This window comes from Stegodyphus dumicola, chromosome 3 (genome assembly GCF_044657685.1).
Source record: "Stegodyphus dumicola isolate Sdum_Otavi_A_Nest chromosome 3, ASM4465768v1".
NCBI classification, from domain to species: Eukaryota; Metazoa; Arthropoda; class Arachnida; order Araneae; family Eresidae; genus Stegodyphus; species Stegodyphus dumicola.
Genome location: NC_140770.1, coordinates 253,974,613 through 253,999,870, shown reverse-complemented (window position 1 = coordinate 253,999,870; position 25,258 = coordinate 253,974,613). Strand labels below are relative to the sequence as shown.

The 25,258-nt window shown below is 35.5% G+C and overlaps 1 protein-coding gene across 1 annotated transcript in view; it reads right to left on the bottom strand.

The window, feature by feature from the left end:
• The window catches only part of Csas (CMP-sialic acid synthase), a 57,524-nt gene that overhangs the window by 24,194 nt on the left and 8,072 nt on the right, over nt 1–25,258 (bottom strand). The window contains exons 2-3 of the mRNA XM_085814056.1: nt 19,439–19,591; nt 8,861–9,013 (exon numbers count right to left, since the gene is read on the bottom strand). Coding sequence (XP_085670182.1) covers nt 8,861–9,013; nt 19,439–19,591 — 306 coding nt within the window. The remainder of the gene's footprint in view (nt 1–8,860; nt 9,014–19,438; nt 19,592–25,258) is intronic.

Here is a 25,258-nt window from a genome sequence, read left to right as displayed (position 1 = left end):
TTTATGGCAAACGAGAGTTGCAGACTAACTGGCGAGAGCTATTCTTATAATAGACAGACTGTAGAGTAAGTTCGCAGGCGCAGATTAAAATGGCTAGATATTTTACATGGCCCCTCCAAGCAAGACCACTACTTGGAAAGGCTACTCCAAATTTTTAGGTTGATGTAGAAATTAAAGACTTTGGTGATTGCTTTAATACACTCACTTCCAAAAGTTAAGCACGGAGAGTAAAATGCTAATTTCCGGAAGCCAATCAGAATTGAAGAGGATGCAATTCGCTGCAGAGGTAGATGGAAGTATGCAAATATGTTAGGTAACAGCCAACAGCGCTTTCATGTCAAGAAATATGCAAAACGGCAGTCTTATAAGAAGCCAGCTTTATGAAGGGTTATAGAAGTTGATTGTAAGTGCTGATAGAAGGCGTTTAGCGCATTGAAGCAGGACAGTCGATCACAGATGTTGCTGTTTTCATTGGTGTTCATCATTCTGTAATTTCACTTTTATGGAAACAATTTCAAACCACACAGACAGTTGTCCGAAGGCCCTCAGCCGGTTGCCCAAGGGTTACAACCCCCGCGGAAGATCGATATATTGCTATTGTGGCCAGGCGGAATCGCAGAGCGACCTCCACTCGCGTGACATCTATGGTTACAGCGCCCATTGGTAAGGCGATATCTGCAGCTACTGTACGCTGAAGATTAATATGAGTGGACTGTACGTTCGGGTACCTCGAGGTTGTGATCCATCCTCTATATGTCCAATCAAGAGGAGCACGTTTACAGTGGTGCCGGGAACATATCAATTGGAATGTGTCTGACTGGGGCAATGTCATGTTTACTAATGAGTCAAAATTTACTACGGAGCCAGATGACAAGTGAATAAGAATATGGCGTGAACAACGAACACGCGATCAGTCCCAAAACATCACCGAACATCACGCATTCCGAGGCGGGAGCATTATGGTGTGGGCAGGGATTTCATTAGGATACCGCACCCGACGTGCACATCTTTAAACGGGGTTCTTTGACGGCTGTCCAGTATCGAGAGGAAGTCCTAGAACCCATTTTGAGATTGTTCGCTGCAGCAGTTGGCCCTACTTTTGGTTTAATGGACGATAACGCTCGTCCCCATAGAGCTGACATTGTCGATGACTACCTGGAAAGTGAAGGGTTTGCGCGTATGACGTGGCCAGCATATTCGCCCGACCTTAATCCCATTGAAAATCTTTGAGATGCTCTCGGCCGTGCTGTATCTTCCCGTTTCCTACCTCCAGCCACTCTTATTGAGCTGGAAACAGCTCTACAAGAAGAATGGCCATTGCTTAATTCTGCGGTGGTTGACCACCTAATTGAAAGCATGGTCACAAGGTGTAAACTTTGTATACAGATGAGAGGGATCACATACTCTATTAATGTCCTTTTTTCTTCATTTTATGCTGTTTATTTTCACTTTGTACACAATTCTGCTTAAGTCTCCAGTATGTCATTATCTGATAACTTACAAAAATTTAATATTGTTTTCATTTCTGTATATAATTATTAATTATGTTTTATGCATAAATATATATACTACTTTCCTGCCGAATCTTGTGTTACTCAAAGCAGTATTTGTTGATTTTTTTCCCTTTTACATCTTCGTGCTTAACTTTTGGAAGTGAGTGTAAATGAAATTGAAGGTCTTCTTCGAATTAGAAAAGTGGTCTTGCTTGGAGGTGCGAACTGTCTTGCTTGGAGATGCGTTGTCCCGATCGAATATCTGAAGCGTGGCCATACAGTCTTAGACTGTAATAGTATAATTACCTTTGTTTATTTATGTTCTCAGAAACGCCCATTGAGTTCAGATGTGATCGTTTGCCGTAATTTTGCTCCCACTAGAGGATTCACAGTATTGTTGCATTTGAAGTGTAACTTTATCAGGTTCAATGTTCCTTCTAACCTTCTTCGGGAACATACAAGGACCTGACTCGGAACAGAGAGCTTACTAAAGCTATGTTCACTAATTGTGGTAAGTAGACAGGATACAGACGAAGGGTATACAAAACCCTTTATTTTTCTCTATATACAATAACTTCCGTACTTCGGAATACACTGACCCTCCACTCGGGGTCTAACGTAAAAAAGTATAAAAATAAAACTAAACTATAATTTAACTTTAGAATAATACACGTGGAAGATTGGCCTTATAATAACAGGAAGCGTATGTAGCACAGAGACTGTGAACACTACAATACGTTTAATTTATCAAGAGGATTAAAACCTCTGGCCTGGAAGGCGAACAGCAACTGCGTAACTTCTAAGGTAAGCGGCCTGCGTTGACTTACTGCTTCCTCTCTCTCGCTTGGCAAAAAGGCCACACTTAAATACTTGGCGTTCGCCAGACAAACTTTGCATAAAAACCTTCACGCTTATAATTCTGGCCGGAAGAAGAAAATAAGAAGTGATAGTAAAGATTTAAAATAAAATAAACGTTAGTAAAACTTAAGATCCTTACATACTTCCCGCCAGAGTTAATTAGTTTGAAACTGAGGTCTAAAACGACCTTGTTGAAAGCTTTTAGCTCTAGAATCTAACGCGAGGCCAACCTTTTACAAACACAACTTCGCTAGAAACTAGAAAATTTAAAAGAAAGAAATTTGTTACAATAGCAGCTCCCAGGATATACAACAATCTTTTTTCCATTTGTACTGCATCTAAACAGGAGCTTTATTCAAATCTGGTTCCTTCCAGAGATCTGGAAGGAAAACTAGTTTAATGAAATGTTACACAATGACATTGCAAATAACATATAGAATATACTTCTCTTAACATTCTTATTTCATTCATGACTATTTTAATTATCTCTCCCCGTGCTCTCTGACATGTGTTGTAAAAGAACACCAAACACGAATGTGTTTCTGTCTACGTGTGCCACACTTCCTCCTACAATCAAAACACTAACGTGTTAAAATTCAACATAACGAGACCTCTTAACACACCCTACTTTCAACTCTAAACCCTGAGGTACTATTCTAAAAGTGGCTAACTCTAAAGTGTAGCGTCAGAGAGCCTAACTACATCATTCAACCTTTACCACATATTCGCCATGATTTAAAATTTACAGTCACACGAATAACAAATTTTTAACATTACTTTCACTTTTACCATATCACGGTATTTCTTAACATTTAAAATAACAGTTCACATGTATATAAGAACATATCAACATGCCGTTAATTTTACACATTTGAAAACATACATTAGTAGTATATTGTTAACTTCTATTCTTTTCAAAGCAAGTGCCAATTCTTTCTACATTGAAATAATACTACATTTCAAAAAGTCTTTCAGACTAAAACTTCTTTCTTGCTAGAATGTTTTAAATAAAATTTATACAATAACTTTTTACAATATTTAAGTCTTTACACAACGCTATTACACATCAACTTTAGTTTTACGCACGAGTAATTGAAAAACATAATAAGAAAATCGGTCACAACTCATTTCTCGCCCTTTTGGCGATAAAGGTAGACCTCGCATGAGGTAAAACTTCTTGAAATCTGCCACTTGCAGTAAGAATGAAAGATTAACTTAAGTTTGCAAAGTAACATAAAATTTTACTTATCTTTGTAATATTCGGACATCCTTTTCTGGGCCCAGTCTTTAAAGGTACTGCAAATAGTAGCTTGGTTTATCCTCCTTCTTGTACGGGCTCGCCCTTCAGTGCTTTCCTCTGGAAGCTTCCTTTTTTCACCAGTACGGCCACCCTTGAATACTTTCCTTTTCTCCTCTGCTTGTGGTCTTTGCCGTTTGATGGCAGCTGGTCTGGGCGGAACAGGGAAACTTCTGTCGTGATCCTGCTTGGACCTCGTTGTTGGCCGTTCAAATTTTTCTTGTACTTTTTCCTCCGCCGCTGATGGCCCTTCCGCAGTTCGGCGACTTTTGCTGCGGAGAGTTCTGTCGGATGAGTAGATCTTCCGTTTTAAAGCCGGGTTATAGTTGCCGTCATTTCTCCTGGTCCTCTTCACATACGTCGTCCTTCTCCCTTCTTCATTCTGGGGGTGTTCGTGAACTCTGTTTTCTGGACGGTGGAACGGCTTCTTTTTCTTGTTACCTTCCATTTTTCCTCGGGGCAATTTTCTCTTCACTTGCTTCTGTCTCCCATTGGCTTGCCCTTGTACTTGTCGTTTTTTCACCTCTGGAACTTGTACCTGCGGTGTCTGCCGTGCCGGATCCTGCAAAAGATCTGAAAAGATTTGCATTTTATTGCGATCGAAGTAGGGCTTGATTTGATCAATGTTTGCGGAACAGGTTTCACCATTTCTGGCTTTTAAAACTACAACAGCGTGAGTTATTTTTTCTATAACATATGGTCCTTCAAATCGTGGAAAAAATTTGGCAGTCTTATCTTCTGGTGCTGAAGAAAGTGAATGCTTAATTTTTAAAACTTCATCCCCTACTTTATAAGTTACTCCCCGTCGTTTCAAATCATAATATAATTTCTGTTTTCTTTGTGCTACTTCCGTATTCTTTTTTGCTTCTTTTATTAGTTTTTCTATATCACCCATTTTAAATTCTGGGGCTCTTTGTTGCACATAAAATAGTTTATCTAACGGTGTTATAATCTTTCTGCCTAGAAAAAACTCAGCAGGAGTTTTGCCCGTTGTATCATGTTTTGCGGTCCTAAGGGCGAAGGCAAATTCATTGACATAGTTATCCCAGCTTTTATGAAAATTTTTAACATAACTACGGATAATTTTCACTATATTTCTGTTGACCCGTTCCGCTATATTTGATTGCGGCCGATACGGGACCATTTTTAAATGACGTATGCCCAGTTTTTGGCACATGTCTTCAAATATATTACTTACAAATTGAGGACCATTATCCGATATAACTTTTAGGGGCGCCCCGTATTTTAAAATATATTTATTTAAAATAGAATCGGTAACCAATTTCGCGGAGGCTCGTTTTAAGGGAACAATTTCGGTCCATTTACTAAAATGATCAACCATAACAAGGAGATACCGACTTTTATTTAACTGACTTTTTGGGAAAGGGCCCAATAAATCGATGCCAATTATTTCATTTGGAAATTCGGATTTAATACTATTTAGAAACCCGGCCGGGCGGAAATTAATATAATTAACGGCTTATCATGTTGGGCAGGACTGGACATACGCCCTTGTTAACTTTTGCAGTTCAGGAAAGTAGACTGCCTCGCGTACGCGTTGGATAGTTTTTCGAACACCAGCATGAGAAGCTAAAGGGCTGTCATGGAGCTCATGCAGGATATTTAATCTAAGACTAGCTGGGATAACAGGTCGAAATTCGTTGTTGGAATTCGTAGTTTTTGTGTAGAATAATAGACCATCTATTAGTTCGTAATGGGCCGCCCTATTTCTTATCGCCACAATACCTTGGTGGCTAAAATTTTCAGGATCCTTCAAATACTCATAAATACTTCCAAACTCAGGATCCTTACCCAGTTCTGCTATTACAGTTTCTCGGGAATTTATTGTACACGCTGTAAGCATTGCAACTTTTACGGTATTACCCTGTTCGTCTAATTTAATTCGTGATAGGGCATCTGCTACGATATTTTCCTTTCCGGGGGTATGCTTGATTACCAGATTATATTCTTGCAGCTTGAGTGCCCATCTTATTAACCTTGGGGATAAATTTTTCCCTGAGTACAATCTAGTTACCGCCGCATGATCAGAGTATACTGTTATCGGCGCCTTTCCAAAATAGACTCGGAACTTTTGCACTGCTAACAGAACTGCAAATGCCTCTCTCTCGGTCGCGGAATAGTTTCTTTGTGTTTGATTTAAAGTTCGGCTAAAAAATGCCACGGGCTGCTGATTTTGCGAAAGTACCGCTCCTACCGCATAATCCGAAGCATCTGCTGAAATTTCTAAATTTTCATCCTTTTCAGGAAATTTCAACACAGGGGCTTGCGTTAATGCTTGTTTTAATTTTTCGAAAGCACTATTGGCTTCGGCCGTCCACGAGAATCTTGCCTTTTTCCTTTTTAATTTTAACAATGGCTCAGCGATAGCCGCAAAATCTTTTATAAAGGACCTATAATATGAACAAAGTCCTAGAAAAGAAGAGAGCTTCTTTGCCGTGTTTGGAGTCGGATACTTTTGTACAGCGATTATTTTTGATTCATCTGTCTCGATCCCTTTTTGCGATATTTTGTAACCTAAATATTTTAATTCAGGGGCTGCAAATTTGCACTTTTCGACATTAACTTTTAGACCGGCCTCATTTAATAAAGAAAACACCTGTCTTAAATCCTGTATATGTTGGTCGAGATTATCACTAGTAATAATGATATCGTCTAAATAGATAAATGTGGACTTTCCAAGAACAGGTCTTAACACAATGTCCATGCATCGCTGAAATGTTGCCGGGGCGCCTGAAAGGCCAAACGGCATACGCAAAAATGCATAAGTGCCAGACTTGGTTATAAAAGCAGTCTTAGGCACGTCCTCAGGCCTCACCCCTATTTGAAAATAACCAGTCGTTAAGTCTAAAGTCGTCATAAATTTGGTTGATTTTATGTTCCTTAAAATTTCTTCTATGATCGGTAACGGATATACCGGATATTTCGTTATGGAATTTAATTTACGGTAATCAATAGCGAATCTCCACCTTTTTGGATGCTCCAAAGGATAATTATTATTTTTCTTACATAAAACCACCGGGCTAGCATAACTACTTGAGATGGGCGTTATGATCTTTTTACGTAGCATATCGGTAATATGGCATTCTATAATTTTTTCCTTATTCTTATCATACCGGTATGGTTTTTGACGAACTGGCAATGCATCTCCGGTGTCAATACTATGGTTAGTAACCTGAGTAAATCCTGGAATATCACTAAATAACGAAGCAAATTCACTTACCACTTGTCGGATTCTATCTTGCTCGTCATTAGGCAGGTGGTCAAGATTTAACATCGGCGGTTCAAGCTTTTCTACACGCACTGGTTTCATTGTCAGCTTAAGGGACGCTTCATTAAAATCCAGTGTAGCTTGTGCGTCTGAAAGAAAGTCTATTCCTAAGATTAAATGTACTTGCAAATTCTTTACTATAAAAAACATCACCTTTACTTGTTCGTCCTTGATACGGATATACAAAGGTACTTTACCTACGCACTTACATTGTTCTCCTTGCGCCGCTAAAACTGTCGTATTATCCGCATTATATATGCGGTATTTGCGAAAATACTTTCTAAAACAGACTTCTGCCACACAGGAACACTGCGCGCCGGTATCCAGGAGTGCGGTGGCCGGGATATTATTCACCAAGACTTCAATCTTCGGAAGAGTCAAATTTTTCACCATTACTGTATTTATCTTGTAGGAAGAGGGGTTTTCGTGGCCTTCGGATTTCCGCACCCTCTCGTCAGCAGAAATCCGTTTTAGTTTAAATTATTTTTCCTTTCCGTGCTTTCCTTCTTTTTCTCCTGGCCTTGAGACTTTTTTCCTGGGTTGCTATTGAACTGTCGACGTTCGCCGGCTGTTTTTGAATGCTCGGGTTTCCTTGCCCACTGATTCGCTTTTTCTCCGTAGCCGTATGCTTGAGTTTGCTGTAGTCTTGGCGTACCAAATTGGTTTCGCTGTTGATATTGGCGTCTTCTTTCGACGTCCGCCGTTCTTCTACTTTCAAACTGGATTGCTAGCTCAAATAACTTTTCCAGTGTAGTCGGATTTCTTAATTCAATAAAGTCTTGCACTTGGGGTAGTAACCTCGGCAAAATCACTTGAATTATTTCAGGATCCGGACGGTTTCCATACAAGAGCTTGAAAACGTGAATTTTTCTTAAAATAAAGCTCGAGAGGTTTTCGATTCTTTGTTGATATATACTAAAAAGTTCCGTTTCTAATTTCGCACGATCCCTTACAACAGGGAAGGCTTTTAGTAGGGCAGTCTTGAAATTTTCGTAAGTATAGGTGGGACTTCCTGCTTGACCCAAGAGACTTCTGCCGATACATTTGAACCAGTTAAGCGCTTGGCCCCTCAAAGCGCTGGTAGCTAAGGTAACTTTTTGAAACTCGTGCACGGGGTAGAGCATGAAGTGGTCATCCAATTTTTCCAAAAAACTGGCTACCGGTGAGTTTCCATTAAACGTTGCTTCTGGTTTCATCGAAGCGCGCATGGTCTGGACGATGTAACCGAATCCTTCCAGGGCGGCAGCTGGCATTTCTGGATTCTGAGCCGTTTCTGCAGGCAGCACAGGTTCTTCTTGAAACTCGGCCATGGTTATTCTTCTTCGTTGGGCGCCACTATAAGGTTCAATGTTCCTTCTAACCTTCTTCGGGAACATACAAGGACCTGACTCGGAACAGAGAGCTTACTAAAGCTATGTTCACTAATTGTGGTAAGTAGACAGGATACACAAGAAGGGTATACAAAACCCTTTATTTTTCTCTATATACAATAACTTCCGTACTTCGGAATACACTGACCCTCCACTCGGGGTCTAACGTAAAAAAGTATAAAAATAAAACTAAACTCTAATTTAACTTTAGAATAATACACGTGGAAGATTGGCCTTATAATAACAGGAAGCGTATGTAGCACAGAGACTGTGAACACTACAATACGTTTAATTTATCAAGAGGATTAAAACCTCTGGCCTGGAAGGCGAACAGCAACTGCGTAACTTCTAAGGTATGCGGCCTGCGTTGACTTACTGCTTCCTCTCTCTCGCTTGGCAAAAAGGCCACACTTAAATACTTGGCGTTCGCCAGACAAACTTTGCATAAAAACCTTCACGCTTATAATTCTGGCCGGAAGTAGAAAATAAGAAGTGATAGTAAAGATTTAAAATAAAATAAACGTTAGTAAAACTTAAGATCCTTACAACTTACCTGGTTCTATTTCCTTCCACCGCAATTTTCGTTGTCTAACTACAGAGAACACTGAATCGTAATTTTGTTCGAGCATCATCTCGCAAGCTTTATCCAGATACATAGGCAATAAACAAGGAGACGTGCATTGGACTAGGGCAACGATGGACACTTCTGAAATAAATATTTATATTAATAAAATGTTACCTTTAAATAATGTAATCGCATAATGTAATACTACTCAAATTAAACAAACGAAACACATAGCCGTCAAAATAATTTTAACTGTAGTAAAGAAGCTTAGAAATACTCCCAATAAACTGCAATGCTACGAATTCGTTGATGTATCTGAAAATGCAGGCAATGGAACTGAACTGCTGTGAATAACATAATAACAAATCTGATGTGTACACCACACGAGTTCCTTGTACCGCATATTAAATTATACGCATTTTGTCTTGCATTTCATTTAAACTTATTAGATTTAATTAAATCTACTTCGTCGATAGCGCATAAACCACAATAGAATAAATGCACTCATTAAAATTCACTATATTTGTTTATCATAGCGCCACTCTGGCACTAGCTTCACTTAACAGATTTATATTTCGTCCATATTATAACTCAGAATGCATATACATTTATATCATTTGAAGAATTCTCTAATCGTTGCCACATGTTCTATTCAAATACTGCAATACATCTAAAACGATGTACAGAAGAAATTAAGCAAACAAAACAAAAAAGAAACAGTTTTTCTCAGACGATTCAGTACTTCTCGTTCAATTAATTTAGTTCTCAGTTCCCGAAAAAGAAAAAAACATGAATACTCAAAATATGTATATTAAAAATTACGAAGTAAATCTTAAACACTTATTTCCTCGAATAAATTCCAAAATGAATTAAGCAGGATTTAATTCGCAGTAATTAATGAAGGCGTTATCTTTTTTGTTTCGAAGCTTAGTCTGTCTAGATTGGCAACAAATCTACTATTCTGCTGTTTCAAATGTAAACAAATATGTCCGCCATGTTATTTAAAAATTAGGCTTAACCGCAATTAAACAGCTTTTAAATTGTTGATAATTCTATAAATATTGCTTGCAGATTTCCTAAAAGGCATAAAATCTTAACCAGAAAATAAGACCAACATAATTCAATCATTTTTAAAGCAAAAAATGTACAATTTACAAGCATATAAGAGTAAAGAAACTGAGCTCACTGAGCCGGGTAACAGAGTGGATATATATATAAATATATTTATATACGTTTGGTGCGGCCGATTGCAACGAAAATAAGAGGTGCACATGTACATGTTATAGCAGTCCTATATACAAAATTTCAACGTTCTGAGGCTACTCGTTTTTAAGTTATGCGAGATAGACGCCACGACAAATTCTCTTCAGAACTTATTTTAAAGCAGTTTTAATTTTTTTTTTTTTTTTTTTTTTTTTGAGGAAAAGAGTCTTTTATTCTGTCCTTACATATAGATGTCACGCAAAAACATCTTTACATTGCATTCGATAGCTGTCAAAATGGATATTTTCGTTGAAATATGCTGCCTGAAACTTTTCGCGATTACAATACTTCCTTTTTACTTCGTACAAGGAAGTAAATATGAAAAATAGTGTAGAATTATATTTGAAAATTTATTTCAAAAATTATTTTAATACTTAGTGTCTGACTACTCAAAAATTTTTTGTCATTCGCATTTGCTATGGTGGGCACTGTGTTATAGCTGAGAACATTAGGGAAGTCTGGAACTTGATTACGTGAGCATGATTGCTTTTTATGTAGCGAGTAAACTTGCTTTCAATTTAGATTATGTTTTTGTGATACTGGATGCTTCCATGTATGTGCCGTTATCCCAACTATTTGCACTTCATATGTCTTCTTTTGAATTGTGAGAGCAATTAAAGTATCAAAAGCCAAAGTGGTGTGATTCTTTGGTTGACTGATAGTAACTGCATGAAATTCAAAGTGAAGACTTAGTTTTAATCCTCTGGATAGAAATTTAGAGACTCACGTGTTTTCAATTTTAGCATCACTTAATAATGCACTAAGACAAAAGTATAACAAGCCTTTGAAATTTTCAAGGACTTAGAAGAAAGAAGAAGCAGTAGAATAGTAAAATAAACAAAAATATATATTACCCCCACAGAAGAGACACTTTTCAAATTTTTTAAAATTTAATTGCATTTACATAAGGTTATATGAAGAAAAGTAAGGTTAGAAAATCACAAGACACTAGTTAAATCAATTTAAAGTGGAAAGACTGAAATTAATAATCTACATAACCACCTCAGTTTGACATAATTTCAAAAATATTATTTGGCATGTGACAAACATTATTTGACTCAATTGTGAGCACCCTTAACATTTTCTTTTAGAATTTGTAAATGTTTATTTCATCAATGATTTCTCCATCAGTGATATGAAGGTTACATGATCACGCGGCTGATATTGATTCCCATATCATTTTCGATCTGCCACTATATTTTAAATAACTATTTCAAAGTTTGTTTCTTTGTACTGTTCATTTGGCCTTCTTCGAATACATACTTTTCCATCTAAGAGAAAGACATTAAATTTGCATTCTCTCATAAAAAATGTCTCTTAAAATGAAATGCTTCTTTTTTTTTTAATGAAATTTTTATAAATTTTATTGTTTCCAAACACTTGACCTCAGTAACAGAGGATTACTTCCGCTAGAAACTCGCCCATTGAAATTATTTGTTATTAGAATAATTCTTATTGCTTCGGGGTTTGCTTTTTTTGCTATAGCCAGTTTGGAAGCCCTTAATTTTGGATTTTTCTTTGCTTCTCTTACGATCCAACACTTTTCAGATTAGGTTAGGTTATTTGAATATGTCAAAGTCACGAGGGTTATTTGCCTAAGAGAATGGATGCCTTCGTGGAGAACTTTTTAACGGAAACTGACTCGTATTTACGTTACACATGGGAAAAATCACGAAAATCAAACACACAACTACTCCGTTCGCCTGGGTCGAACTGCCAGTATTCAGCGGTCTTAACCACTCGGCTACTTCTGGATATAAGCTGTAAACTCTTTGGTCTGTTTGATTTTGATTTATTTTCAATGTTCTTTATTGTCTTAAATCAATTGATTACATCATATACTGTTGAATGACTGAATATTTTACGTATGTAATTTTTTACTATTTTTGTTGTATCTCTTATTCATTTCCAAACCCACCTTTAAAATATTTTATTATAAGCTCATGAATTTCCAAAGGCGTTTGTCCAGACTGCTTTTGTATTCAAAATGAACATTTGAAAGCCAAAAACAAGTTAAACTAACATATCATTGATGAAAACAAGAAACACGGGAAAAGTTCTAAAATTTTTGCATTTTAAATAAGAAATTATGAATAAATTATGAGCTGTCCGATATTTATTTGAGATTAATTTTCATTATTTAAATGTTTGATTTTTACTTTCTTGTACGAAGTAAAGCAAGTATTGTAATCGCGAAAAATTTCGGATATCATATTTCAACGAAAATATCCATTTTGACAGCTCTCGAATCCATTAGAAGGATGTTTTTTGCTTGGCATATGTACGTACGTACAGAATAAAAACTCTTTTTTCCAAAACGGATTGTAAAATGGATTTAAAATGGATTCAGAAGAGACCTTTTCGTGACGTCTGTACGTTCTTACGTACGTACATATGCAAGTATCTCGCATAACTCAAAAACGAGTAGCCTCAGAACGTTGAATTTTGTATATGGGACTGTTATCTCATGTAGTTATGCACTCCTTGTTTGGTTGCAATTGGCCGTACCAAAGGTATTCGGTGAGCTCATTTTTTTAAATTCTTATATGTTGGTAAATTGTGCATTTTTTGTTTTAAAAATGATTGAATTATGTTGTTCTTATGTTCCAGTTAAGCTTTTATGCCTTTAGTTAATCTACATGCAATAGTTGTAGAATTATCAATAATTTAAAAGTTGATTCAGTGATACTAAGCCTAACGAAGCTGCCATTTGTTTACATTTGAAGATCTTAAAAAAAAAAAAAAGAATTAAGTCACTTTCTGCACCAACCTGCCCAATGTCTCTTCTTGCCAAGTGGAACCAAAAGTAAATTTTCAATTTTGTACACGGAAAAACCAGTCTTCTTGCCTGTTGGCCGAATTGATTGTTTTGGGGTAGAAACTTTAATTTTAATTGTAAAAATTGTTTTTTAAAACTGTTATTGGTGTTTTATGTTTTTCTGTATTGTAGAATTTTTAAGGAAAATGTTTGAGTTTTTATGTATTTTCGCCTTGCCGTAAAATGAGAACTGAATGAATTGAGTGAAAAATATATCACTAACAAAATTCGAGGAAAAAAGCTTAAATGAAATGCAGCAAAAAAATATGCATAATTTATAGCCGTACAAGGAAGTCATGTGGCGTCCACATCAGACTTTTTTATTTAAATTAGTAAGAGCCTATTTTCTCTTTATTTTCCCTTTTGTTTGTAATAGCTCCAGCTATATTCAGACATTGATTTTATAAAGGCTATTTTGTTTTATTTTATGTGAATTATTTCTTACGTTGGAACTGATTTATGAAATGTAAAAAACTAAGGTTCGTATTTTGCTTTAATCCACTGTATGTATAAAACCCTCTGGAATTTTCAGCTGAAATATTTGCGAGAAAATAACTAATAAAAGAACGTTCTATTTAAAAAGAAATGACACACATTTAATTTTCCATAACTGCTATTTTTAAATTTTTTCAGAGGAAATTACATAAGTAAAGATTTCATCATTTACTGAAGAATTTTGCGATGTTTTAAAGAGGAAGTGAAATTAAATAATTCGAGAAATAAAAGATTATCGACTTTTCAGCCGATGACGGAACTACGCACTTATGCAACGAAACTTTAACTTCCTTGCCCCTATAGGAAACATTCTATGCTTTCATGTTTGAAATGGATGAATTTATGCAGTAATTTTATATTTAATTTTGAAAAAAATTAGCTCTCAATTTTTTTTTTAGTCTAAAGGGGCTTTGTCCCCTGAGGGACTATTGTTTTCGTTTTGCGATTTTGCGTCGAATAACTCTGAATGTCCGTTTCACTTTTCATATTGTTGCCACCAAATATTATCGCCCTGTATTATATTTGAAGAAATTAAATAGTGAAGAATCTGCATAAATGTATGTATGTTTCTTGCATTGTGATAAAACAACGGTACCTTGAGACATCCAGTTTGGAATAACGTAATCTTCAACCGAATATGGGCATCTGGAAGCCCAAATTTGGAATTTGAAATTTATTTTATTATCGATTTCTTATTTTATAAAACTTTAACGAATTTTTTATTAACAAACTCTACGATTTCAAAGCGAGCAATGGCAACGTTGTACAGAAAAAAACATTTTTATCTCCAGCACGTGAGACTGTGTATCGGAAATTCTAAAGATATGCTCAATTTAAAATAATTTTGCGATATTGCTCTTGAACTGAATTTTATGGTAAGTGCGAAGAACATGATATTTAATAAATAATGGTACCACACAAAATGTTAAAAAAACACTCCTTACGTAATTTAAAAGACGTAATTTAAAAGCAGACCTTCAGGACGTAATTAAAAAAAAAGCCTTTCAGATTTTTTTTTTTTTTTTTTTCCGTTACACAGATTAACATTATTACTAAAAAGTAGTCTTTGGCTGATTAAATTTACCGCTATTATATATTTGTTCTTTTTAAACGATTTTTTAAAGTTTAATATATGGACTGAGCCTAATTTGCCTTTACAAAATAAGAGGGGTGATAGTACCCATCCACATGAGCAATAATTGCCATGGAACATACAGAGTCGCACTCCAGTCTGAGAAGCAGAAAAGAGTAATCTTAGAATTCTAACATGAACTTACTACAGTGTTGAGAAAGCGAATGAACGATACCAAAAGCTTCATAATCTGGTTGATTTACTGATCAGAGAAGAACTCATAGCAAGTGTTCAGAGTGGCCACCATGGGTGTTGTTGCACAGTTCACATCGGCGAATGAATGACTGGTGCGCTTTCTCGAAGATTTCTGTTGTGTTAATTTTGTCATACAATGATTCTAACTGAGCGCCGCCTGAGATAACCACTGACCTGACTTTGTTGTAAAAGTCTTACAGTGTTAATAGTTATCCTGGCAGAAGGGAAAATTTCCTCCGTGTAAAAATATACATATAAATATTACATGGGCATACAAGGCCTGTGTTGATTACAATCATTAGATATGTTGATTACAATCATTGTCTTGTACAAGTTACATATGATAGATACATAAAATCATGACAGCTATGAGTACATTTAAACATTATATGAATTCATATTTACAATACTTTTACTGAGATAATCAAGTTAAACTTGTAATTCATTTACACATTGACTGGATTTTCAATATCATTTAAACTGCTTGACAATATTATTTTTGTCAAGTACATACAAACTGGATAGTAATATGCTTACATTACAATAGTTTTGCTCTTACAGTCCTGTTATTATTCTACGGGGTGAGCTATTTTTCTAGTGTTGATATTCAGTTATTGTAGTATTTTGAATTGCTATTAAAATTATGCTGCGAAGATACAATTCTCAAGGGAGGGGGAAAATTTCTTAGTACCTTGCTGAGCATAGCCTGATTACCTCCTCTATTTTAGTTTTCGTCTGCTTGTTACCGCAGGTATTCTCCGCCCATTGCGGCCAGTATTCACTGCTTGGCATTTTTAAATGCAGTTTATCGGTTTGTGGGCTGTTGAAGAGGAAGTGATCTGCATCACCTACCGCACCACATTCACACAATTCTGATGCTCGTATGCCGAATCTCTTAAGATAATGTGGGAAGGGACCATGGCCAGTGTAGAATTGAGTTTGTGCTCCGCTGTATGTATTAACTGAGCACGTGACTTTCGGAAAGAACTTGTAGGTTCTCCTTCCTGTGCTTTCCCTTTCCCATTTTTTCTGCCATTCTTGTAAAAGGCTATTGAGCGTGGTTTTTTTTTTTTTTTTTTTAAATAGGACTGCGGAACACTTACTGCGTTTTCCAATCTACTGGAGTCATTGGCAGCAGATTTCGCAAGCAGGTCCGTCGCTTCGTTGCCGGTAATACCCACATGAGTTGGAACCCAGATCAGAATAGGTTTGTCATCTGGTGGGATACTTAGAAGAATTTTCTAAATATCTTGCACCAAAGGACTCCTTTTCTTGTGCCCTCAGATGGACTCCAAACTTGAGGCAGAGTCGCTATATATGTTGACCTTTAATCCTAATTGATAATTTGCCAAATTGATGGCTGCTTTTAATGCAAGAAGCTCTGCCTGAAAGACGGTATTTTTGTCTGCCAGTCGTCTTTCCCAAGTTTTAACCACTTCTCCTTATTGGAGTACACAGTAGGCGCAGCCTGTGCCTTTCTCCGTCTTTGAGCGATCTGTATAAATAGCAAATGCCTTCTCATTTGGCGGCGTGTATTGCATGTATATTGTGTACGATAAATCAGTATCAGCAGGGTGTCCAAGCATGATCGGCTTGCGCTTCTCATAGTCTGTATGGTAGAATGTCTTTTGCCACAGAGAGACGTTATTTTCTAGGCGCAATGTCCTTACTAATAGTGATTCTCTCTCCACTAGAAGGTCCAGTGGAGGGATACCCGCCAGCACTTGCAGTGCCACAGTTGGGGATGTTCTGTAACCTTTGCATATGATCAAAAGTTGCATTCTTTGTATGGTGAGAAGCTGCCTCCTCATATGGGCAGTAAGCTTCCTTCCCCACATGGCAGCCCCATATAATACGATCTTTTCTGAGATTGTTCTGTACCAGCTTTTGAGCATAGTGATTGGAGTGCCCCAATAAGGTCCTAACCATGGAATTACTAAGTTGATTTATTTTCTGCTTAAGCTCTTTAATATGTGGTACCCAGGAAAGCCTATTGTTAAATATAATACCTAGATATTTAAGGTCAGTGAACTTTTTTATAGAGACTCCATTTAGCTTAATGTTGGGAATTCTATTTCGCGCTCCATGCCTAAATATAAACAGTTGTTTAGTTTTATCTGCTGAGATATTTAATTTGTACAGCTTGCAAAAGTATTGATTGCGTTTTGTGCCTTTAACCTAATGTCCGTGCTACCAGAAATGACCAATAAAAAGTCGTCTGCGTACGCCTGGATACCCACTCCTTGCTGTTGGTCATAGAGCGCAAAGGCTGTGTTCCCTACAAGATTCCAAAGTGTAGGTCCCAAGCAGGAACCCTGGGGACAGCCTCTTTCCAACTTGACTTTGAATACATCATTGTCCGTTGTAACCTGTATTCAACGATCCTGCAAGTAGCTGCGTATAATATTCAGGATTTCCTTTGGGCATTTGATGAGGTCTAGGCATTCGTCTACGTCTGGCCACCACAACGAGTCGAATGCCCCTTTGATGTCCAACGAAATAACCAGTGTGTCCAAATTGCTGTCTTTGTTCTGCTCTATGTTATCTAGCAGTTGTTTTAAGGCACTGTCTGTGGACTTTCCTGCGCAGAAGTCATATTGTTTTTTGTTTATAGACTTGTTCCTGCACATGTGGAAATTAAGGCGTTGCAGAATTACATTTTCTAAAATCTTATTGATTGAAGGCAGTAAGCTTATAGGCCTATAAGATGCCGGGTCTGATGGATCTTTGCCCTGCTTGTCAAAGAGTGCAATTTCGGCTAGTTTCATGCTTCTAGGGAAGTGGTCGAGTCGCCAACAGGCTCTGCATAGTTTTGGAAACAAACCTGGGAATTCTTTGTGAATTTCTTTAACAATGATATTATCTATGCCATCGGGACCTGGTGCTTTTTTGTCTGCTAAGGCTTTGATGATATAATGAACTTCGTGATCTGTAGGAAGAGTAATATCTCTGTTGCTGCTTTTCCAGCTTTTCCTATTTAACTTCTGCCTTATTTCTCTGTGAGTTACTAAATCAAATTCCATCTGGTCTTTAACAAAGATTGTTAATGACTCTCACTGCGACATCTTAAGTAGAGTCCATAGGCATCTCGTACACTTAACGATTTCATGTGCTGTCAGAAGAAAAGGTCCAGTGGGTTGATGTCCGGTAGGCGAGGCGGCCAAGCCATAGGTCCGCCACATCCAATCCATCGCGCAGAATATTCTGCCTCTCAGAGTGGAGTGCAAACCTATATTCCATGGTAATTATTGCTCATCTGGATGGATACTATCACTCCTATTATTATATGAAAACAATTTAGACTCACCCTGTATTTATGAAAGTTCGAATAATATATTATATAAGTTCAAATTATATATATATACATGAAAATCTACAGAAACGATGCTTGCCGAAAGAGTGGGAATACAGAGTTAAGTCTATTTAACATCGAGTAAACGGCTACTCCCTAAATTGACGAGATGTCGCCAAGCTGACAGCGGTTTTGGTGATTAATTTTTGTCACCTAAATTTGGGGAGAAGTCGCCAAAAATAGCCAGACTTGGTCACCATTTGGCGACATTTTGGTCCGGTCTCTGTAAAACTGTAATGGATATTGTAATTGAATAACTATAATTGATGTTCTACATAGCTGTAATATGCCCTCCAGCAATTTCGAGAAGCAGAAAATACTAGAAATATCTCGGGGCAGGGTGAGATCTATATAATAATGGAGAGAATATTGCTTTCTGAATTGTTGTTGTTAGTTCAACGTGAGTACAGTACTGAAATATATCCGGATTTAGCTTCGCTGTTTAGATGCTCTTTGCAGTGTGTTGTGCTTCATGTTCTTAGTAGTTTGAAGTTTAACTACTGACTGTACTCTGTAATACTGTGGAGAGTTGTACGACTATTTTTGTGGAAAGTTCCAGAACTCTGAAGTGTGTGGTGTAGTGGCCGAAATCCCGGGTTGTAATACAGGGTTGAAATGAACTTCTAACTCAAGTTATAACAATAACATGAATTTTTATAAAATAAACGCATTAACAAGTACATATCCAGACGATGTGGTACTTGAATACATTCAGTTCCGTAATTTCAGAAATTTGTTAACAGGAAGAACGCTGTATCGTATTACACACGAGGAGTGATAGTTCTAGCGGGCCAATATGCCCATAGCTCCAGCAGGAAAATGAAAGTCCTCGCTGTTCTCAGAAAAAAAACCCTTACATAGCTCACTGTCGTTACCTGCGCTGAACGCCTAGGAGGTGGGATTCCTTCACTCGTTCATAACAAAGGTTTCCGTATTTTTGACCCTGATGAAAATACTTTTTTACCCCTTTGGCCCTTGGAGTGAACTTTGAGGCTGCAACCGGATTCATTAACAAAAGCACCTCATTTCGAAAGGGTTTCACCTATGTACTGAAAAAGGTACTATTGCATTCTGAAATCATTCATCCTATACAAAGAACCTCTATGCGACCTTATCACAAGTATTTCTTTTGATAAAATATTTTTTAAATCTATTATCGGACCTGTGTGCATTCAATCTACTGCAAACAAGTACAGTTCTATGAATTGTTTTCTTAGCATGCAAAAAGTCAGGAAATTCTAATTTCGGATGATTACTTGCAGCAGTAGTAAAGAAAATATGAAAAATAAATCAGAAACGTTGGTTGCTTACCTGGATGTTTCAGCAGAAACTCTTGAACTCCGATGAGCGATGAACTGCAGTCCTTAGCAGTCTTTTTATCTCTATAATGCACTTGAGCACCATACCTTAATGCAACTTCTGCTATTTCAGTGTCATCTGTCGATACCCAGACTGATGTTAACCCTGCAAGAAAAGATGAATTAGTAAACCATACTAAATGTACATAATATTAGGTGTTTACAAAATTCATCAAGTTGTAAATGTTAAGTAGAAGTTATTTAGTTCTGTTTTTCCAGAGATTTCACAAATTTCGGAAATTATATAGATACTAAATTTAATGATTTAAACTATTTTTAATATTAAGTTTTAAAAATAACTCGTAAACTTTTCCTTAATTTTTTAATAAAATTACGTAATTTATAAAATTTATAAAGAATTATCATTTAAATAATTTGAAAATAAAATGGATAAAAAAGAAAAATTAATAAATAATAAAAAATAAAAAATATTATATAATAAAATAATAATTTGAATAACATAGATAGCTTATAAAATTTATAAATAAAATAATTTTTACTTTTACTTACTTTTTTTCTAAAATAACTTTGTAAGTTTATAACGACTTTATAAGTTTATAAAATACGTTTACGCTTTATAAAATAAATTTTAGGTTTATAAATTATTTTTTTAATAAATTCGTAAATTTTATAAATCAAATTCATCTGTTATAAAACAGGTTTGTACATTTTAATGCTTGTAACACCCTAACAAATTTTAACTAACAAAAATGCGTTTTATTTGGAATTAAAATTTTTATTTCATTTTCATCATAGATTAAAAAAAAATGAAACCAAACAAAATGTATCTTTACGCTCTTTATATAAGCTTAAAAAGTAAAATTTCTGAAAATTGTGTACAGAGAGCCGAAGTCTTAGAGCACTAGTTTTTAAACCTGTTTTTTTCGGCATGCACTTCTTTCACCAACGCTCTAAGATCATTTGCCTCTCGTTCTCCAAAACTTGTAAAATACATAAATACCATTTATTTGGATTTAGACTATTTTTAAGGTAATTTATAAAATAAACAAAAATGTATATAAAATGTATATAAAATACTATAAATAACGAAAACTTGAATAAAAGTAATTTTTGTATTCATAAATTAAAACTAAATATTAAAACTAAATACCATATATTCCGGTGTTTATACACCGGAATATAACGCGTACTTTTAATACAAAAAAAAAAAAAAAAAGAAAGAAGATCGAAATTCACGGATGCGGTATTATATACAGCAGCGTTTCTTAAAACTGTGAGTCGCGACCCCCCTGCAGCAGAGGGTCGCCAAAAATTTTAGCAGTTTTGATATTTCTTTAAGTTATTATAATAATTTTACAATTACCAAATATTTTTACACAATGTATCTGAAAATATATAAAGATAGACAATACAGACAAAGAAAAAAGGAAAACATTTCGACGCATTATTTTTATAATAGAAACGTTCATTTTACTTGCTTTGCACGTGGCACTGTCATTTCGTCTGTTACTTATTTAAAATTTTCACATTGTTCTATGTCTTAAAATTAGAAATTAAAGTTAATGACTATTCACACACGCGTGTGTCAGATTTGCGCAATGCTTATGGGGTCCGACAAAATTTTCGTAAATAGTATGGGGTCCTGGGGGTCGAGAAAGAAATCTCAGTGATAAAAAGGGATCACGAATGAAAAAAGTTTAAGAAGTCCTGATATAGAGGATATAAAAATGATAGATTAATAAATAAGGAAAAGATGAGTCTGCAAAAATTAGGTGAAAGAAATGACATACCTTATGAATTTAAAATTTTCATTATCGGATAACATAAAAAGTTCGTCATATTCATCTTCCCTTATATCTTCAGGCACATCATCGAATTCAGTTTCATCTTCATCATCATTGCTACTTTGACCCATAAATATATATAATCATCTACCTATCTACCTAGATTGTCAGATATACTTTATTTTTTAAATGCCTTTTGAATCATGTCGAGATTAATTTCATTTTGTGCTTATATTATCCACTCACACACTATTTCTAGACTAGTATGACGCATTCCTTTTGTAAATGTGTTTTCAGCTTCTAACATCTATGTATTCCACTGTCGTTCTAAATTTTCTTTGAAATCTTTATTGACACATCTAAAGGTTGATTTAATGGCGGTAAACAGCGTGGAATAATTGCCTTGCCATCAACAATTTCTTCCAATTAACTGTTAGATGGAACCTGAGCATGACCCTAACTATAAGACTTTCTGGATTCTTTAAGGCAACAGGACGCTTTGGCCAAACATTTCTTATCCCCGTCGAAACGAAAACGATGTGAAAGGGTGTTTCACATCGTTTTCGTCCATCCATCTTTTCTCGTGAACATGAATGAAAATTACGTTCGAGATCTTACATTTCGGCATTGTTTTTCTTTTAAAAATAGTCATGGGTTTCAATTTGTACCATCCATTAAGCAAGAAAACACTACTGTGAGGTGCGATTTTTTATGATCTGGTGGTTGTCATGTGAACATGTTTTTGTTCCTTTCACATCAATTGTTTTATTTTCTATTATATGAAGCATTACTTGTGTTTCATAAATATTTCCAATATGTGATAGTAAATAATTTTTTTGCCTTCATAGGTCAATAATATATACTTTTGGAAACTTATCAATTTGTTGTCCTACTCCCTCGAAAGCCTTTGCCAAACTTTTGTTTTTTCTGGAAGAACCAAATTATTCCGTGCCATAAATCGACTACACCAACTCAAAGGTACTTCAACAACTTCACTTTCACTTGCATTCTTTTTGTACACTTTAAGGCAAGTAAACGAAAGCTCTTTCTTGTTAAAATTATTCTATTCTGGCGATTTTCTAGGATATGCCTAGATATTAATTTTGTAAAATTTGGTGCGAAATTTACAGAGAAATTCAAAAAAATTGTCTTGGCGAAATATTTTCAGTTTGGCCAAGAATAATTCACTTAGCTACTTTTTAATATATGGCAACCAATTTTCTTTTCCCTTCCATTATCCCGGAGCGGAAAAAAAGGCACCTTCGTTTTTACATTGTGTATGAGCAGGAAAAAAGTCACTTCGTTTCCACTTCCAAATAATTTTAGCAAAATGTTTAAACCACATCTGATGTTTTATTGCTTTCAAGAAATATGTCGAATTTCAAGCGCGCCAATGTATAAATTCATGTATATCTTCGGAAATTTTGAACAAAAAATTGTAATTTTTTGCAGGTATGCTTAGAAATACGTCTTCTTTAAGATGATGATACAAATTTTATAGCTTATAATTCAATTTTGTTTTTGAAAAATTTATAAAAATGAGTTAAAAATACAAATTTTTAAAATAAATCATAAAAAATGGGTGAATTTTATTTGGAATGAACCTGAATTTTGAAATGGGAAAGGAAGAATCAAATAAGATTAATTAAAAAAAGAGAGATTAATCAATATATATCAAACTCAATTAACATTGAGGAGCTAAAATTTTGAGAGCTAATTTTTTAAAAATTCTTTGTGCGATTTTTATAAAACTTGGTAGTTTGGCGTAATTTGAGTCGTAGAATTGAAATATTGAAATATGGAAAAAATTGGTATGTTATTTCAGAGGAAGTCCGCTTTTTTGTCAAACTGCCGATATTAGAACAATGCTATATATAAATCTAATACATATCCTAAGTCGCGCTTTCGAGACATGAAGGCCCACCAGCGGCCGAGCGGTAAAGTCGCTGAACACTGGTAGTTCGAATCCCGCGAACGGGCTGGCTGCGTGGGTGTTTTTGTGGTTTTCGCCATGTAACGTGTATACGAGTCAGTTTCCCTTAGAAAGTCCTCCACGAAGGCATCCCTACCTTTAGGCAGATAGCCCTAGTGTGCTTTACCGTAATTAAATACACACCAATCGAGACATGAAAAACGCAAGTTGAATTTCATTAATCGGCTCAGTAGAACCGGAGATACAGAACTTCCCCCCCCCCCTTTTTTTTTGTTTTTGCGTAGTGTACCTAACAAATGAAAATTATACTTTGAAATTAAACGTGCGGGTTATACGCCGAATACTTAACAGCTTAAGAAAAGGTTTCCCTCCCTCCCCCCCCGAAACTATGTAATTCCTCTCCTGGTCAAGAACTTCTGGTCTAGAGAGAGCTCTAATAGCTGTAATAAGTAATTTTAAAGGTCTTTTCCAGATTGAAAAATTAATGCTAATGAGAAACTGTGCTCAGAAAAACCAAAATACTTCGAGAGTAATGCATTAATTACAAAGATTTTGTCGGGCAGTAAGTAATCAAAGAATAAGATTTAACTTTGGAGAACTTGGAATATAAAGCTTTCATAATGTTCATGAAAATCATTTAAAAACACAAGCAACATTTTAGAAACACCTCATAATAATAACAACAACAACAAAAAATAGAACGCGTTTTATCGACGTAGTTCTTCCCTGAGCCATCCGTTGGCATTCCGGTAGACCTAGACCCAGTTCTAAATCTGACTTTTTCCGTTTTGGTTCTTTTATTACCGCCATTATCACCATTATTCACCATTATTATAATACAGCACTTCCTCACTGTAACGCTCTCGTTATGCATGAATTAGACATGCAGAGTTAAACTGGCTTTCGCATTATATTGATATAAGGCAGTTCGCATTATATTGAAAATTTGAAATCTTACACAGAATGAAGGTACTATTGGCATAGTCGTGTATAGTTTTTTTACACTTTAATGAATAAATGATGTAAGAAAAACCCTCATTACGATAGATTTTATGCACAAAAAGTAAATATATTCCACCGAGTCAGTTTTAAACATAATACATTCGTAATTGAAAATTACAGTATGAGTAATTTTTTTCACATATTTTATCACCATAAGCAGCGGACTGAGGCCAAAGCAAAATTTATAAGTTCTGTGTACATCTGAAAAGAAAATGCATAACATTTCAGAATGAAAGAAATTAGTTCTTTCTTTCCAAGCAGCAACCAATTCCTAAGTAATTTTTTTTTTGTTGTTGCCAAACCAGCAAACAAAAACTTTTGACACCTAAGGTTAATAAGTTTACGTATAACATCATGATTTAAATTTAGTGAAATATAACAAACGTTTCCTCAAGATCAATAAAAGAATCAACTTGGCAATAACATGTCGTGCCAGTTATACCAACCTGAAACAAACAAGGTGCCAACAACAGCTATTTGTTTAAAATGCTGACATTAAAGAAAAATGTTCGACATACAATGACGTTGCATGCAATCGCGTGCTTCTTCAACGTCAGAATATGACCCTATATAATAAAAAACATTAAAGCTTTCAGATTTTACTTTACGCTCAACGGGGTTTTTTTTAACGTTTTGTGGGTTACCTTTATTTATTAAATATCATTTTTTCGCACTTAAACCATAAAATTTAGTTCAACTGTTGCCATTCCTCACTTTGAAATCGTTGTGTTTCTTAATCGAAAATTCATTGAAGTGTTTCAAAATATGAAAACGATAATAAAACAAACTTGAAATTCAAATTACGGCTTCCACATGCCGATATTCTATGGAAGATTACGTTAGTCAAATTTTGATGGCTGTAGGTATCGTTGTTTTATCACAATGCGAGAAACATACATACATTTGTGCCGATTCTTCATTATTTAATTTATTTAAATATAATACAGGGCTCTAATATTTGGTGGCAACAATCTGAAAAGTGAAACAACGCTTATCGATGCAAAATGCAAAAACGAAATGAAAAGTCCTTCTGGGCAAATTGCCACTTTGGACTAAAAAGTAATTGTATTCAAGGAGTCTGAATAGACACTTT